The sequence below is a fragment of the Lepidochelys olivacea genome (genome assembly GCF_965140295.1).
Source record: "Lepidochelys olivacea isolate rLepOli2 genome assembly, chromosome: 5".
NCBI classification, from domain to species: Eukaryota; Metazoa; Chordata; order Testudines; family Cheloniidae; genus Lepidochelys; species Lepidochelys olivacea.
This window is the reverse complement of record NC_140415.1, coordinates 129,358,250-129,377,173: the sequence shown is the minus strand read 5'-3', so window position 1 is coordinate 129,377,173 and position 18,924 is coordinate 129,358,250. Positions and strand designations below refer to the sequence as shown.

The 18,924-nt window shown below is 45.0% G+C and overlaps 2 protein-coding genes across 2 annotated transcripts in view; one reads left to right on the top strand and one right to left on the bottom strand.

Moving 5' to 3' along the window:
• The window catches only part of IDUA (alpha-L-iduronidase), an 87,991-nt gene extending 84,183 nt beyond the window's left edge, over positions 1–3,808 (bottom strand). The window contains exon 1 of the mRNA XM_084628034.1: positions 3,166–3,808. Within this exon, the coding sequence (XP_084484160.1) occupies positions 3,166–3,323 (158 nt within the window). The 5' untranslated portion in view covers positions 3,324–3,808. The remainder of the gene's footprint in view (positions 1–3,165) is intronic.
• A 4,433-nt stretch (positions 3,809–8,241) lies between these two features.
• LOC311520784 (protein regulator of cytokinesis 1-like) overlaps positions 8,242–18,924 on the top strand; it is a 36,081-nt gene continuing 25,398 nt past the window's right edge. Inside the window, exons 1-2 of the mRNA XM_084628568.1 lie at positions 8,242–8,472; positions 8,659–8,791. Coding sequence (XP_084484694.1) covers positions 8,450–8,472; positions 8,659–8,791 — 156 coding nt within the window. The 5' untranslated portion in view covers positions 8,242–8,449. The remainder of the gene's footprint in view (positions 8,473–8,658; positions 8,792–18,924) is intronic.

Below are 18,924 nucleotides of genomic sequence, written 5' to 3'. Positions count from 1 at the left end.
TTGTCCTCTGTGGCTTGTTGTCCTAGTATCTGTCCTTTCCCTTTACTTTTCCTTTCTAGTTTACATATATCAAGTCTATAGAATCTCAGAACTTGGTGTTTCGAAGATTTCATTAGTGTTCTCTAGCAAGTCCCAAATCTGGTCTCTGTCAGATCATCTGATATTCCCATGACATGGAAAGAGGAAACTACATTCAACAACTAGACCTACTTCTGATTCAGATTTCCAGTTAAGCCCTTTTGAGGTTCCTGTCTGACTAGATGTGAACTGTGGCCTGATGTAACAGAACCGTTGTTTGTACCTTTTCTGCCTTCCTTTTAATCTGTTTTCCTTTCCTTTTGGAGAAACTGTAAATGGAGGTTTGTAAATTGTAACCAAGATATTTTCAGCTAATATTAATAATAACCTCAATCATTTAAGAAAAAGTTTAAGAAAGCTGGCTTTAACTTTCCTTTCCTGTACACTTAGAAATATGAAATAAAAGTTTTTTATAGCATGGTGTGGTTCAGAAGTTAAACCTTAAACTGTTCTAAAAATGTGTTGGGGTTTAGCACTAACTATTCAGTGTCTTTGATGATGTCTAAACAATCTATAACATGGACTGTCCACTCCAGAAACATGACAGTCACAATCAACGCTACCATCTAATGTTCTGGCATTTCTAAAAGCACAAGTGTTGACTCCAGCTTTCCCTCATCTTGTTAGAATCATAGAATCATAGAATATCAGGGTTGGAAGGGACCCCAGAAGGTCATCTAGTCCAACCCCCTGCTCGAAGCAGGACCAATTCCCAGTTAAATCATCCCAGCCAGGGCTTTGTCAAGCCTGACCTTAAAAACCTCTAAGGAAGGAGATTCTACCACCTCCCTAGGTAACGCATTCCAGTGTTTCACCACCCTCTTAGTGAAAAAGTTTTTCCTAATATCCAATCTAAACCTCCCCCACTGCAACTTGTTGTCTTGGAGATCTTAAATGTGAGATCTTAGCCATTAATTTAAAGGGAAGGAGGAAAGTGTGTAAAATCTTTAAGACACTTTCTTACAAGTGTTGCCTTGGTGTGAGTTGAATACTGTATGTAAATTAAAAGGAGTTATTTGAACAGTCTATGTAAAAACCAATTTCCATTTCTATTAGGTTTCACTTCCAAGGTTTTTCCAATCTCCTAACACTGGCAGTGCCTAGAGATTTAGGTAATTCTACCATGTTTTTCCTAATGTAAAAGAGAAGGTGGGAACCTCACACTCAAAAGAGAGACTGTAGATGTCCCTTAGAAAAGGGTACACTCACTTTTTCCAACACACACTCTGCTGATTCCAATTATTTGGGGGATGCAGAACTACCCCCACCTCACATTTGGCTGAGTGGGATCACATCCTGTCTCATTGTGCTGATGACTGTCTGCCTTAACCTATGCAGTGGTGTAGTAGCCCTGTCGGTCCCACAATATTAGGAGACAAGGTGTGAGGCAATATCTTTTATTGGACCAACTTCTGTTGGTGAGAGAGATGACATTTCGAGCTTACACAGAGCTCTTCTTTGGGGCTGGGAAAGGCACTCAGAGTGTCACAACTAAATACCTTGTAAATAGTCTGCCAGGATGAGGCATCCCCTGCTCCATCTCCCTGTGGGTCCTGGAGCCCAGCATAGTGTAATAAGGTTACATGGTCACAACTACCTTGTATTTATCTGCGACACTCTGAGTATCTTTCCCACACAGGAGGAAGAGCTCAGTGTAGCTCGTCTCTCTCACCAACAGCAGATGGTCCAATAAAAGATATTACCTCCCCCACCTTGTCTCCAGCTTAACCTATCACAGACTTCCAGCTGCAGAGTAACCAAGGCACTGCTCTGATACCAGTAACGTGGCAATAGCGTGGATTGGGAACTCTGGCTCCCTAGGCTGCTCGACTGGAAAAGAAATCACACATTTCTCAGGCAATGGGCACATGTGATAGATACTCATGTAAGATGCCACATATTAGTTTACCGGTCTATTTTGGGGTCTGCCTAGGAGGCAGAGCAGTACAATCCTATCCATGGAGGGGGGAGTAAATGTGTGAGCCTGTTACATTACAATATGCTGGGTTCCTGGACCCACACCGAGATGGAGCAGGTTCTGATGCCTCAGACTGGGAGACTAAAAGAAAAGGAGTACTTGTGGCACCTTAGAGACTAACCAATTTATTTGAGCATGAGCTTTCGTGAGCTACAAAGCTCATGCTCAAATAAATTGGTTAGTCTCTAAGGTGCCACAAGTACTCCTTTTCTTTTTGCGAATACAGACTAACACGGCTGTTACTCTGAAAACTGGGAGACTATTTATCCAATGCAGGAAGACAGATGTAGAGTCCCTAAGGCAAAAAGAAGGTGAGGGGATGAGAGATGCACTTGCTGGGAAAAGCCCCTAGAGAAAGTCAGCTCAGGAGTGAGTTCCACCTATGGTTTGTTGGGGCTTTAGGCACAATTAAAACACCAAACTGATGGATGAGTTCTGACTATTAACCCAGGGTGTACTGTATTGGGAGAAGGCCCTGCATGTTCACAGGCCCCTGAAAGGGCTGGGGAAAGAGCTTTCAGCTGAATCTTCTATCCTGTCCTAAGACCCATTTTGCTGCTCGAGACTACAGTAATATAATACTGGTCCGTATTCTGCTCTCTGCTACAGCTGTGCAACCCCGCTGCACTAGAAGAAACTAGCAATCAGTAGCTAAGTGTGGGAAGGCACAGGATATGATGCTTTGATGTCTGGAAAACAGAACCTGAAAATCTGACTACCTGAATTGGGTACCTGCCTTCTCAAAATTACAAGACCGGTTTAGCTTACCTGTGGGGACTGTTTAGGCCATAAAGAAAAAAACCTTCCTCCCTCCTTGACTATCCCATGGGTGGTACCAATGCAATATGTAAAGGAAAGCATCCTTGCTTTCCTACAGATGGTATGAACTTCAGTAGGAATCAAGTATCAGAGGGGTAGCCCTGTTAGTTTGTATCCACAAAAACAATGAGGAGTCTGGTGGCACCTCAAGAAGTAGGTTATAGCCCACGAAAGCTTATACCCAAATAAATCTGTTAATCTTTAAGATGCCACCGGACTCCTCGCTGTTTCAGTAGGAATCTTTCTTTCGAGTTGGATTTGTGAGTGTTCAGAAAGCAAAGGACGCTTACCAGAAGCCAGTGCTTTTCCAGAAGTGCTTCAGGGGTCTTTCAAACTGCGAAACATCCACGTGTAGCAGGTACGATCCAGAGACCGCACGGAGCAGCATGTGCAGGATTATTACCACGGTCTCCCAACTCCGAACTGAACCCATGGGGCCCAGGGCCATGGGCCGGGATTAGACTAACGCCGCCCCAGGGTCGGAGCTCTCACTGGAGCAGGCACCCCAACAGGCTTCATCCCAGGGGTCCCCCCAGGCATCTCAGCTCCCCAAGCGGCAAAAAACAAGAACAAAACCTGGCCGCCGAACACGGAGGCGGAGGCGGAGCGGTGGGGCGGCCGCCGAAGACTAGTCGCGTTCCCGCCGAATTCCCGCCGCCGCCGCCGGCGAATTGCGGCCCCACAGCCCGACGCCGGGCCGCCCCGCGCACCTGCTCGGTTCGCTGGTGCCTGGAGCCGGCCCTGTCAACTCCCGCTCCGCGGGGGCCTGGACAGGGGACTCTGTTGTTACGCTAAGCTCCGACTGCTCGTGGGTCCGCTCCTCTCTTGGGCCAGGCGTGGGAGAGGTTCTCCCTTTAGCGGCTCATCGAAAGCCAAAGCGTAGCTCTTGAAATACAGTACACCCCTCTTCGTGTTACACAAATGGTTTCCCCTGCTTACTTCCTGCTTTCCACGATATGCATCTGAGGAAGTGAGCTGTAGCTCACGAAAGCTTATGCTCTAATAAATTGGTTCGTCTCTAAGGTGCCACAAGTACTCCTTTTCTTTTTGCGAATACAGACTAACACGGCTGTTACTCTGAAACCATTCTTAAATATAAACTTTAGTTATGAAACAACACGTAATATTATCCCCAAAGTAAAAATGGGGCAATACTGTAAAATTATATGTTAGAGGAATTAGGGTTTCATAGCAAAGCAGAAATAAAGATGTTTTCTGCTCCCACATAATCTGCAGTGGCTGTATGGTGTAACCACACCTTTTTCCTTTAATACTTTGAAGCAATTTTATATAGTGGCTTTCTTTTCAGTGTATCTGTCTTTCTATATCTTCCTGCCTCCCATTTTTAAATGTGGGTCTTTTCTTCCTTTTGTTGCATTTTGGAGGGAGGGAGTGCATTTTTGTTTTCCAATTTTTGCTTTCTCTTTGAATCTGTCTGTTACAGCTTGGTTTACTTTTCATTTTAACTTTGCTTCTTTTCATTTACTTTCTCAGTGTCGTCTATTTCCTTGACTCTGTTTTAGTACTTACCTAGTACTAGAAGCTGGTTTTGTCTTTGTCATCCCCTTCCCTTCCCCCTTTCTACTTCCTTCCTGTTCTATTACAGTAGGCATGTCTAGAAAATAAACTCACCTAAGGTGAGGGACTAACACTTACAAAATAGGTTTCAGAGGGGTAGCCATGTTAGTCTGTATCAGCAAAAACAAGAGGGGTACTAAATAAATTTGTTAGTCTCTAGGTGCCATAAGGACTCCTCAGACTTACAAAATAGTTACCCTCCTGAGTCTTTCTTGCCAGATGTCCCCATTTTGGTCACATCCCAGTTACCTATATTCTACACATACTTGGTGTATTTGTACTTCTATTGTTTGAAAACTATTTTTAGTGGAAATAAAGAATAATGAAACTGAAAATGTAGGGTTTTTTACACTGAAAAGGAATCTCACAGCACTTCAATTTTGCCCCATCAGTACTTTTTTCTCTACTCATTTGGGGCGTTTGTTCTACATTTGGGCTGTAGCACATGGAAAGAGAAAGCTAGAACAGTTTAGGTTTACACTACAGAGTTAGATCAACTAAGACTGCTTCCGTTGACCTAACTCTGTAAATGTCCACACTACACCATTGCTTCCGCTGATGTAAGTCACCCATTACACCGACATCATAACTCCACCTCCACGAGAGGTGTAGCATTAGGCTGATGTAGTTAAGTCAACACAGTGTCCGTGTAGACCAGTGGTTCTCAACCTATTTATCATTGTGGGCAGCATATGGAGCCCACAATGTGTTATGTGGCCTGCAGGTGGAGAATCACAGCGCCCTGTTCAAACACCCCCACAGTCCCCTATGCCCAGTGCCCCCCATGCAGAGATCCTACCACAGAGCGGGGCCAGGAGCAGAGTCCTGGGTGTGGGCCAGGCAGCAGTTGGACCCCAGGATCCCACTGAGCGGGGCCATGCGGAAGTCAGCAGCCAGACCCAGGACCCTGCTGTGCTTCAGCCGGACCCTGGGACCCATCCACCATGCGGGGCTGGGCATCAGCTGGCTGTTTGACCCCGGGACCTCGCTGCCATGCAGGGCCAGGCAGCAGCCAGCCCCGTCCCAGATCCGGCTGCACAGGGCCAGGCTGGGCAGCAGATGGACCTGGACCCTGCCGTGCAGGGCTAGGTGGCAGGTGGACCCCGCAACTGGACCCGCCGGACAGCCAGGACCCGGACCCTGCTGCATCAAGCTGGGCAGCCAGGACCCCCTGCACCCGGCCAGGAGTGGAACCCCCACCTCAAACCTGAGGGTGCTGCAGCACCCCTGCAAACCCCTAGTTCACAGAGCCCCCCCACCCCAAAACCTGCCCAGAGACCCACTCTCCCACACCCTGCCATCCTATGGCACTCACCAGCCCCAAGCCTGCAGGAGAGCTCCTGAAGGCTGCCAGATGCAGTCTTTTCCTCAGCTAACCCCACCCCCTGCCAGGCCAGAGCAGCTATGTGCTAACTGGGCTGCATGCGTACACAGGTTGAGAACCACAGGTGTGGACACTGCATTACTTACATGGCCTTTGAGAGCCTGAGCTATCAGCCCTGCGCAGGGCTCACTGCTGGAGCACAATGCCCTAATACTGTCAGTTAAATTGGTAGAAGCACTTCTGGAGAGGATGCACACTGCCGACAGAGGGGGCATAGTGTGGACGTGAAAAAACATAGTAATTACTGTGGTGGCTGTACGTCAGCCTAACTTAGTTGACTTAATTCTGTAGTGTGGACAAGGCCGTATAGACTGCATGAAAGAGCTTTCAGGGCAGATAGTCAATTGCCTAGTATTGTACTACTCTCTGGCTTTTGTCAGAAAGGAAAGAACGGAGGCACTCAAGCAACACTGTAGTGCCTTGGTAGGACTGTAATGCCAGTGTGTTGTGCTTTGTGGTGTAACACCTTGTACATGAGAACCAGGCATTGGGCAAATAACAGGAGTTTCCAAGCTGCAAAGCCCAGGCACGCACATCACAGGTTTCCCCAGTTATTAAAGAGGAAACCTTTATCCACTATTCCTGAGGGGTTATCTTCACCTAAAACACTACAGCTGTAGCACTTCAGTATATACTACCTATGCTGATGGGAGGGATTCTCCTGTTGGCATAGATAATCCACTTTCCCAAGAGACAGCAGCTAGTTAGACCAAAGAATTCTTCAAGAGAGCTAGCACTGTCTGGACGGGGACTTAGGTTGGCTAAACTACGCCACTCGGAGGTGTGATTTCTCACACTCCTGATGTTAGCTATGCCAACCTAATTTTCTAGAATACACCAGGCCTCAAATTCGCTCCACCCTCAGCCCTTCTAGGTGCAGTCCTTGCCCCTCTCCTACCCCAACAAACAGGACAGCATTTTGGGACAGATCCTGTACATGAATACTTGCTGGAGGGGCAGATGGGCAGTTAAATGGCTTTGAGGGGAACTCCAGGTGTGTTGACATCATTGTACACATCTCCCTTCCCTACACACCCCAGTCTACTCTACACAAAAGTTCTCCCCTATATGGTCTCTGTGTGTCCCCAGTGAGACCATATACCCCTAAATACACCCACTATGCCCCCCCCGAAACCCTATAACCCCTACAAACCCACCAGAGACCCTATACACACTCATTATGCTCCCAGACACCCTATAACCTGTACATGCCCCCCAGACCCTATACCCCTACGTATACCCACTATACTCCCCAGAGACCCCATATCCCCCTACATACACCGACTATACTCCCCAGAGACCGCATACACCCACTATACTCCCCAGAGACCGCATATCCCCCTACATACACCGATTATACTCCCCAGAGACCCCATATCCCCCTACATACACCGACTATACTCCCCAGAGACCCCATATCCCCCTACATACACCGACTATACTCCCCAGAGACCGCATACACCCACTATACTCCCCAGAGACCGTATATCCCCCTACATACACTGACTATACTCCCCAGAGACCTCATATCCCCTTACGTACACCGACTATACTCCCCAGAGACCGCATATCCCCTTACGTACACCGACTATACTCCCCAGAGACCGCATATCCCCTTACGTACACCGACTATACTCCCCAGAGACCGCATATCCCCTTACGTACACCGACTATACTCCCCAGAGACCGCATATCCCCCTAAGTACACCGACTATACTCCCCAGAGACCGCATATCCCCCTAAGTACACCAACTATATTCCCCAGAGACCTCATATCCCCCTAAGTACACCGACTATACTCCCCAGAGACCGCATATCCCCTTACGTACACCGACTATACTCCCCAGAGACCGCATATCTCCCTACGTACACCGACTATACTCCCCAGAGACCTCATATCCCCCTACATACACCGATTATACTCCCCAGAGACCCCATATCTCCCTACGTACACTGACTATACTCCTCTGAGACCCCATATCCCCCTACATACACCCACTATACTCCCCAGAGACCCCATATCCACCTACATACACGGACTATACGCCCCAGGGACCCCCATTTCCCCCTTCGTACACCGACTATACGCCCCAGAGACCGCATATCCCCCTACATACACCGACTATACTCCCCAGAGACCCTACATAATCCCCCAGTGCCTCGGGGATTTGCCCCCCCCCCATGATCACATGACCTACCCACGACTCCACCTCCGTGTGGTTCTTTTCGAGAAGGAAAACAAAGGATCTCGATTACTATTGGTCCCTGCCCCGAGAGCCCCGCCTTCCTGCCTGACGTCATCACAGCTCCCCAGTGTGACAGATGGTAGGCGTGGCCAAAATAGAACGCTGACTTTCATCCGGGCACCGCTCTGTATGTCACACGCTGCGTCCCGGAGGGTGGGTGGGTGTGCGTGCGAGTGAGGAAGGATTTCTATAAGACACGAGCTGTGAGTCGCTGTTTGTTTGGCCAATCGAGACGCGTTTCTGTGTTGTACGGCCGGTTTGAATCCTAGTAGCTGCCGTTAGGTTCGTTAGCCGGGAGAGCGCCGCTTCAGCCGCGAGCCCGCAGTGTGAGCCCGAGAGGCTGAGCCTCCCCCCCTCGCCGCGAGGATGCCGAGGACCCCGCGCAAGAGGTGAGTGAGCGGAGGGGTGGACGGGGCTGCCTGTCCTGGGCGACAGCCGCTCCCCGGGCCTCCTGCTCAGCCTCCGCCCCTCCCCCCCGTGTCTCCCTCCGTACCCCGGCACCCCTTCTCCGCGTTGGCAGGCCGGGGGGGTCGGACGCTGAGCGGCCCGGGGCCTGACAAGGTGTTTCTCCTCAGTGAGGTCCTGGCCTCCTCCTTGGTGAGCAGCGTCAACCACGCCCTGGGGAAGCTGCTGGACATTTGGCACCAGATCGGCATCAAGGAGGAGATGCAGCTGGAGCGCATGCAGGCGGTCAAGCAGCACATCGAGGTGAAGGGGGTTGTGGTGGTGTGGGAGGGGTGTCTCCTCACCCTGCACCTCTGTCCATTTCTCTGCCCAGCAACAATCCTGCCCACTCCTCGTTTCCTCCTCGGTGGGCTCTGCTCAGCCTCATCCCTGTGCATTCCTCCTGCAGTTCCTGGGGTTCTTCATGGCTTGTGGGGGCTGCAGCTGGTCCCCTTTCCTCCTTCCAAGACGGGGAGTTGCAGTGGGGAGGTGCAGAGGGACAGATGCTCACAATGGGGAGGGTAGCAGGGCAGCTGAGCTGCTGGGCTCTTTCTGTTGCTTCCTGTGAGAATGGCAGTCCCATCCCGAGGGCAGGGGATGTGCCTCCTACCTGGCTTCTCTTCTCCAGGAAGTGGGGAAAGCAGCCATTCAGAGGGAGGTTTTCTCCTAGCTGGCGCTAAAATCATGTGCCTGTCAGTGACCTAGCTCTTGTCTCAAAAATATTATTTCCTGGGTTGCAACCTGGCCCACTTTAAGCACTGGTGTCCACCTGCTGCTAGATGTACTTTCCTGGGAACTCCCAGTCCATCCTGATATGTCCAGCACACAAGCCATAGAATGCCAGAGCAGCAGCTATGTATGTGGCCTCAACTCTCAACCCGCTGTGGTGCTGTGAGAAGAAATACATCAAAGGTTATAAAAACTACAGTAATGAGGGCCATATAAATATCATTTTCACACCTTTGAGTGCTTCTCTTTGCAACTGGAATATTTCCAATGTAGTTTTTAGATGAACTTTTTTGAAAATAAAGTTTTGCGTTATAGATTATTTCGATTCTGTTAATAGAAGCAGAGCACTGTCTTACACACCTTGCAAGCCATTTCTTACCATATTAGACTCTTCTCTCCTCTCCCCTCTTCAAACCTCACTAGTACTGCAGCTCTTGCCTTAGAAAATAAACAATGAATGAGACAGGACTCTCCCATTAGGAATATTTTCTCTCAAATTCTCACAGCACAGGAAGATTTGACAGAACAAGAAGCAGTGGTCTCAAGTTGCAGTGGGGGAGGTCTAGGTTGGATATTAGGAAAAACTATTTCACTAGGAGGTTGGTGAAGCACTGGAATGGGTTACCTAGGGAGGTGGTGGAATCTCCATTCTTAGAGGTTTTTAAGGCCTGGCTTGACACAGCCCTGGCTGGGGTGATTTAGTTGGGGTTGGCCCTGCTTTGAGCAGGGGGTTGGACTAGGTGACCTCCTGAGGTCTCTTCCAACCCTAATCTTCTATGATTTGTCACCTGCATGTCCTATTTAGCTGCCTTAGCTGTGCATGCACAGAGTAATTTTAAATGGGTTGCAACTTGGTCAAATAAAACAAATCTTCATCAGCACACTCAATCTCTCTACTCTATGCAAAATTTCAACTCTGCTTGGGCATTTCAACAGTTAAGTTGGTAAGTTTTTTCTTGTGTGTTGTGACTGAAAAAGTTTGTTCAGACTATGCCTGAAAAACTTCAGATTGAAAGATAAAGGCTTTGGAAAGCTGAGCAACTGTGGTTAGAACAGTAACTTCCAGGTATCTTTAAAACTGTACTTTTTTTTGTTGGAATAGTTATTGGTACAGGGTACCACCATGACACCAATTCAATCATAAATTCCTTTATTAAATCCAAAGACCAAATTATATTTATGCAATTGCTCTAAATGTGTCTAAAAAGCCTATATAACCAGGGATTACTACATCCAACCAGTAACAGATGTTCATAAGCATTTAATAAAGACACAAATGGACTAAATCCAGGGGTGCTTAGACCTATGTTAGTTTACTCCAACTTGGGCAGGCAGTTATTAGTAATGAACCCCTAAGAGTTCATCTTTTTATACCCTTTAACAAACAAGTGATTGCCAATTCCTAACTTTAGCTAAAAACTAGTTTTGGGTTGGGAACACTTACGCTTGGCATAGACAAGTTACAACTGAGCCCTTTTCTTCAAGATAACGTTGGTGTGTCAGGGATCACTATAAGTTTATCGTATCACAACTTTTCTTAGAATCCGCTCTGATAATGAGAAATTTCTTCTCATCACCTACATTGAGTTCAGCATTTTTACAACTTATCTTGCCAGCTACATTTTTTTCCTTACAGACTTCCCACAATGGCTAACTGACTTTTGTTTTACTTAAAACTACAAATCACAAATTTTCCTTCATTCCTACACTCTTGTACATTGTAGTTAGTGATGTGCTAAAGCTGAATTGTGCTAAGCACCTAAGTTTCTGCCTCCTCACATTAGTACAGAGATTTGAGCAGACACCAAGCTTACTACAAAACAGACTGATGTTTGTATGATTATCCTAGCTTTCCAAAATGAAACCTTAGGAGCTGTTGGAAAGGGAATGTAAGCTTGGCATACCCTATATGGATGGCCATTCTAAATGTATGAAGTAGTGCAACAGGTGCCAAATCAAAAATGGGCTAGAGATCTTAGGAGCTAGGGGAGTTGGACTGTGGAGACCTACAGCCCAAGGAAGTGGGCCAGACAGATCTGCATGCGGAAGTACCATAGAGGTTAGAGAGAGAAATGGCAGCTTCCACACACTTAGACCCAGCTTTAGAAACATTTGGGATCCAAAAGTTGGGTCCAGTTACAACAGATTGTCCCCCTAGGAGGATTCAGCCAGATCTGTACCATGGAATTCACTAAATCTACATAAGTATACTAGCTCTGCAGTGATGGAAAGAGCAATAAAGTAATCGGTGGTCAATACATTGAATCTAAATACACATTGGGAGCTGCTTTGCTGAGTGAGTAGTGATCATTTTTACAGTTTTTCTGATCATGATGATACTTAAGTCAACAAAAGATTTGTCCAGGCTAACTAGTTTGAACTAATGAACTACACAGATGTACAGTTTTCTTTACTCAGTTTCTTAATTTAGGTATAATCTTGGTGCAAGATTTGGTTCATACTAGTCATGTCCTGAGCTTAGAGACATTGACCTTTAAAATATATTAAAATACAGCTCAAGTGAAAGGTTTAGGCCTGTGCAAGGTCTAGAGAGGTGCTTAGGAAAAGTGATTAAATCTTACAGACCCAGGCCTGCAAACTAGTTTAAATAAGTAACAAGACAGGTGCAGGGTCAAATGTTACAGTATCGTCTATTTTGAGTCAACCATGGACCAAGTAGATCAGGATCATGCCATTTGAGAACTGGGGCTCGTAAATTGGATTTAGATATCTTGTTAGGGAATTGGTAGCATGTACAATTACTGAGGCTGTCTTGTGCCAAAGCTACCCTGAAGCACGGCAGCAGGCAGTTTTGACTTGTAAGATTACATGCATACTAAAGTAACTTAATCAACACTGAAACAGCTTATTGCCATATGGGAGCTACTTGTGAACATTCATTTGTTTTACAATACTTGACAAACCACCCAGTTTTTATGTTAAAGCAAACAAACCAGATACTGCTGGCTTGATTTAGAGATTGGGAAGTATTAGAATTAAAGGGTAGGTCACTAATGATTAGATTAAGAGAGCCCTTCATAAAAAGCAATGGATGCCTCTATACCTCTGATTTAAACATGGGATTTAATATTGATTTTCTTAGCTAAGTGTGGCTGAACAGATTATCCACAGAACAGATGGTAAAGCTTGAGGACCAGAAAATACTGAAGGTCAATGTGTGAATTCAACATCTGTAACTTAAGTGCCTCATTTTGTAACAGTATCCCTTTTAAAATACTGTAGTGTTCTAGTGCATTGAGTGCAGAAGTTCTGCCAGGTTGTAGCTATATTGTGTCCCCATAGATTAGAATAATCAGAGCAAATGCCTCATGACGTTCTCTGAGCTCATCTGACTACACTGAAATTTTATCCAATCTATTGGTAACCAGGATGGAGAGTTGTATCTCACTTAGAAGCTCACTGGATATCAGTTTAATTCACAGTCTGAAGTTAGTTACTGGACCAGGCTGAAGTAAATAGCTCTTGCAATCCTGCAAGCTGAGGAGATGAGCTTAAGCCTAAAGCTTTCCCTTTCTCTATTTGTAAGATCTAGAGATGTCTGGAGGCCACTGTCTCCTTGTCTGGGTTGCAATTAGTCTTCAGATATGGAGCAACTATGTAACTGGCATAGTGGAGGGAAGGGACAAACTAGTTTGGAGCATATGGGCAGTGTAGAAGGAGAGGTGCACATATATCCATTCATTTCTTTCTTTCTTTTAAAAGTGAATTAAAATGACTGCCTTCTAGTTAAGCAGGAGAACATTAAACTTGCTCCAAATCTTTTACGTTCAAACATTCCATTGGGTGTCTGCTTTCATGTTGCTCTTCTTTCAGGCAAGATGATCCTGCAGCATTGTCCCAACAATTTCTGAAAAGTAGTAGTGAAACTTATTAGGATCCTATATTGGAGGAGAAGGCTCATGCTATTGGTAGTTGATCTTAGTCTCTGCATTATTGATTTGACTTACAGTTCCATTGATGATGGAGACAGACCTGTTGGGTCACAATCTTACAGTTCATAGAAGACAAAAATACCATGCCTCTGATAAACTTTGGGAGTGGGGTTTACTGATGTTAAGCATGAATAAACATATATATATATATACACTGAAATAGATTGTGGAGTTTGTGAAGTGGTACTCAAAACTGGAAGGGTTATACATGAGTCACATAACAAATGCTGGAACATCAGGCATGCAGGTTTTTGTTTTCCTTGCAACAGTTAATATTGAATTTTGCAACTAGTGTCTAGGTGTATGGAGGCAGGAGTGAAAACGTGCTGCAAGGATCAGTAACTAAGAAGAAGCTCCAAAAACTAACGCCATGTGCCTAACTTTCATGTGAATTAAAGACCTCTACTGCTTCTCTCAAACTGCATAAAATGTTGCTCTGTATTCTACTATTTAGAAAATACCCAAGCAAAAACACCTTCTGTCATGCTCACCATGCTGTTTTATCTGATTTTCCTGGAGTTATTTTTTAGAGCAGAGTTATATTTCAAGTAGTTTCCTTTCACGAATACACAAACAGAAACTGAATCTGAGAAGCTTGGAATAGTATCATGTGCTACCATGAACAAGGAACTGGTAAGAGTGCTCAAGTATCCCATTATATAAATGGATTCTGATTAGGGCTGCCAATTGCAGTTAATGCAAGCGATTAATGCAAAACAAATGAACTAGATTACAAAAAAGTCATGATTAATCAGTTTTAATTGCACTGTTAAACAATAGAATACCAATTAAATGATTATAAATATTTTGTACGTTTTTCTACATTTTCAAATATAAGATTTCAATTACAACACAGAATACACATTATAGTGTTCACTTTATACTATTTTTATTACAAATATTTGCACTGTAAAAGAAAAACAAAATAAATAGTACTTCAACTCCTCATACATGTACTGTAGTGCAATCGCTTAATCATGAAGAATTAGAATCATGTAGAATTATTTTTTTTACATAATAGCATTCAAAAACAAAACAATGTAAAACTTTAGAGCCTACAAGTCCACTTCGTCTTACTACTTGTTCAGCCAATTGCTAAGACAAACAAGTTTGTTTACAATTATGGGAGATAATGCTACCCACTTCTTATTTACAGTGTTACCTGAAAGTGAGAACAGGTGTTTGCATGGCACTATTGTAGCTGGCGTGGCAAGGTATTTGTGCCAGGTACACTAAACATTCATGTGCCTCTTCATGATTTCACTTGTTCTATTGATAGGTACCTAGAGGCTAAATAGAATAGTCCTGGGGGAATTCTGCGCCGCTGCACATGGGAAGAATTTATATCCTCCACAGCTTTCTTTGCTTCCCTGCAGAATAATGACTTTCTGATGGGGAAGCAAAAGGAAGCCACGAGCAGTCATGTAACCCTCCCCAGCAGTATGTTGTGGGTGCCCAGGGCAGCAGGCAGAGAGGTAACTCACTGTGGAGCAAGGGGAGGGACTGCAGAAGACCCGGCTGGTGGCTCCTACCGTGGGCCGGGCTCAGCTGCTAGTCCTGGCTGGGCTGGGGAGGATGGGACTTCCCCTGCACGGCTTCTGGGGCTGTCATACTTACCCCGGATTTCTCTCCTGGCTGTAGGAAGCTCTGCAAACTCCCTCTCACCACCCCCACCCCTGTGCTTCCTGCACCCATCGGTCCTCAGCTGCAGGGGGAGGGATCACTGTACAAGGAGCTGCTCCCCCATCCACCCAACCCCTGGTGCATCCAGATCCCCCTCATACCCAGTGCCACTTCCCTTGCACCTGGACCACCCTGAGCCACCTGCACCTGGATCCCCACCTTACTGAGCCCCAACCAGCTGCACCTGGATCCCCACCCCCACTGAGCCCCACTTCCCCAGCATCTGGACCCCACCACAGAATGCCCTCAGGAGTAACAGGAAGAGGGAGCAGGGGTTGTACAGTGTTTAAGCAGAGATACTAAGAATAGCTGTGTCTTGCTAACTAACATATGGGCAATATGATGTTTTATAGATGCTCCCAGAAGAAAAATAATTCATATAGGTTTCCTGAATGGATGGCGATCACCTGCTCTCCATCCACATAGGGGGAAGGTTTTGGTCTTTACTATGACAGAAGTTCACTGCTACAACTGCCTTTCTGAGAGACTGGAATAGGGGAGCAAAGTTGCACACTCTGTGCCAAATGATCAGAAAATGAGATGGGGAAGCTGGAGAGTATTGACACTTCATTTGTGTAGCTGAGTAGAGGCTGCCTGGAGTCAAGAAATACCAAAGCTGCATGTTAAGTAACTAACTACCACAGTGATGTTGCATGATCATGATGGGGAGGCATAGAGATTCATGCTGAGTTGGTGAACTCATCTCCCTTGTGACTCATGGTAACTTAAGTTCAGGCTACAAAACTAAATTCTGATGCCCACCTTTGTTCACCCAGATGAGACCCTACTTAAGAACCATAGTTACCAACAGGGTGCTTGTATGGAATTTATTATCTATACTGCAGGAGCCACAGTCCTGGACCAGGAACCCATTGTGCTAGGCACTGTGTGGCAAAGGCCATCCTTGATCCAACGTGCTTAGTCTGTTTTTTATGACATACTTCAATAGCCAAAACCAAATGCACCCAGAAAAAAATACTGTAGGGCTGTTTGTATTTCAATAAGTATTTGAGGGTTGTTGAATAATCTCTCAAATGAGGTACTAATCTTAGAGTTGCTTGTAATAGGCTGTGACCATTTACATTTACATCTAAAATTCTGAAACTTCATTAACTCATTAATTATGGGCTCCTGCATACAGGATAAGTCCCAAATTTTAACTGACTTTCCTATCAGAGAGTCAGTTGTCTTGGATTTAAACCACTTAAATGCCTCTCAAGTGAAAATATGCCATATGTAGCCCCCTAAGAAGCTATTTATATCTTTACAAAGGAACTAGGAAAAGACAATTTGACTTTTTCAAGGGTCTCTTAGGCATGAATTAGCAAAATGTGCGTTAGGTCAGATTTCATAAATGGATAACAAATCTCTCAGGTAGGCAAAGCCAGCTGCCCAAATTCTAGTGAAATAAAAATAGAGATGCTTGATAGGCATACCTTCTTGCCACTGCTAAGGTACTTTGTAGTTCTTAGGATCACACATGACATGGAAAAACATGCCCCCTACTTAGACTAGTTTCCTAACTAAATGTTAGACATGAAAAAGAAGGATTTAAATACTGGGTTGGGCCAGTGGTCCACAGGACCAGTGTCTTGCCTAACAGTTATTGCCAGATGCATCAGAGTAAGGTGTTTGAAATCCCAAAATGGACAATTATAGAATATGTGGCCTGTAGCAACTTAACTGATTACACCCCTCAGAGGATGGCTAATTCCCTTAAATCTGAGGGTTTATTGCTTTCTAACACTTTCTTTTTAATCCTGTCTTGTAATTGTGAGTGTCTTCATCCATATAAATACCCAACATGTATTGATCCAGCCATCTGCAGTCTCCAGCTGTGCTTCAGCAGCAAGTTGTAGCTGTATTCCAGTAGCTAGCCCCATATTGCCCCTCAGATCATATGCAAAGTAGCTCCCAACTTTCTGGATCAGCTGGTGATGGATATAGGCAGCAAGTGCTGTACAATAGAATCCTGAAGAATCTCCTAGAGCTGATTTATTCTTCTGTTTCCTTGAACATGGTAAAACATAGCCTATTTGCAGCTTAGTGGTTTGGCTGTCTGAGGTAGCAAGCTTTGAAAGATTCCTAGCGACCTGTTCCACTTCCTTCCTGGTCTCCAAATTGTTGGAAGTCATCAGAATGATCTGAATTTGAACAACTTAAAACAAGTCACTGAAAACTAAGTTAAAAATGGAAACATTGAGTTCTCCTTGACATGTCTTCAGCACTTTCCTAAACACTTAACCTAATCAGATCATTGCACTGACATTTTCTCAGGTTCTCTTGTGCATTTCCAGAACCTTCTCAATGTAACTCCTCTCCTGGAGCATTAATTCATTCATTGGGATGTATTGGCAGGAGTGTCGTAAGCAAGACATGTAAAATCTTTTACTCTACTCCATGCTGATTGGGCATCAGTTGGAGTATTGTCAGTTTTGGGTGCCACATTTTGGAAAGATCTGGACTTTCTCCAGTTTGTCCATAGGAGACCAACAAAAATGATTAAAGGTCTAGAAAACATGACCTATGAGGGAAGACTGAAAAAGTTGGGTTTGTTTAGTCTGGAGAAGAGAAGACTGAGGGAGGCTATAACAGTTTTCAAGAACATAAAAGGTAGTTACAAGGAGGAGAGGGAAAAATAGTTTTCCTTTACCTCTGAGGATAGGACAAGAAGCCGAGGTCTTAAATTGCAGCAATGGAGGTTTAAGTTGGATATTAGGAAAAATTTCCTAACTGTTAGGGTTGTTAAGCACTGGAATAAATTGCCTAGGGAGATTGTGAAATCTCCGATATTGGAGGTCTTTGAGAACAGGTTAGACAAACACGTGTCAGGAATGGTCTAGTTATTACTTGGTCCTGCCTTGAGTGCAGTGGACTGGACTAGGTGACCAAATGAGGTCCCTTCCAGTCCTAGTAATGAAGTCTATTACTATTGAAGTCAGCCTGTTAGATTGGGATCAGTGGGGGGACTTAGTGTTGAAGATAGGTCTTTTAAAAGGGAACTAACTAAAATGGTGCATGTGCTGTGACAGTCTACATAAATGGCAGTTGGTTGATCACTATAAATGTCATTAAGTTGCATGAATAAAATTCCTCCCACTTTGTATAAAAGAAATATCTAATTCCTTGCTTTTATGAGAGCTTTTTATCAGTTGATATTGAAGTGCTTTACAGAGGAGTTAGAGAGTAACAGCCGTGTTAGTCTGTATTCGCAAAAAGAAAAGGAGTACTTGTGGCACCTTAGAGACTAACCAATTTATTTGAGCATGAGCTTTCGTGAGCTACAGCTCACTTCATCGGATGCATACCGTGGAAACTGCAGCAGACTTTATATACACACAGAGAATATGAAACAATACCTCCTCCCACCCCACTGTCCTGCTGGTAATAGCTTATCTAAAGTGATCATCAGGTTGGGCCATTTTCAGCACAAATCCAGGTTTTCTCACCCTCCACCCCCCCACACAAATTCACTCTCCTGCTGGTGATAGCCCATCCAAAGTGACAACTCTTTACACAATGTGCATGATAATCAAGTTGGGCCATTTCCTGCACAAATCCAGGTTCTCTCACCCCCCTCCCAAAAACCACACACACAAACTCACTCTCCTGCTGGTAATGGCTCATCCAAACTGACCACTCTCCAAGTTTAAATCCAAGTTAAACCAGAACATCTGGGGTGGGGGGGGGTAGGAAAAAACAAGGGGAAATAGGCTACCTTGCATAATGACTTAGCCACTCCCAGTCTCTATTTAAACCTAAATTAATAGTATCCAATTTGCAAATGAATTCCAATTCAGCAGTTTCTCGCTGGAGTCTGGATTTGAAGTTTTTTTGTTTTAAGATAGCGACCTTCATGTCTGTGATTGTGTGACCAGAGAGATTGAAGTGTTCTCCGACTGGTTTACTGGCACATGATGGCATATATCACATTGGTGGATGTGCAGGTGAACGAGCACATCCACCAATGTGATATATGCCATCATGTGCCAGCAATGCCCCTCTGCCATTTACATTGGTCAAACTGGACAG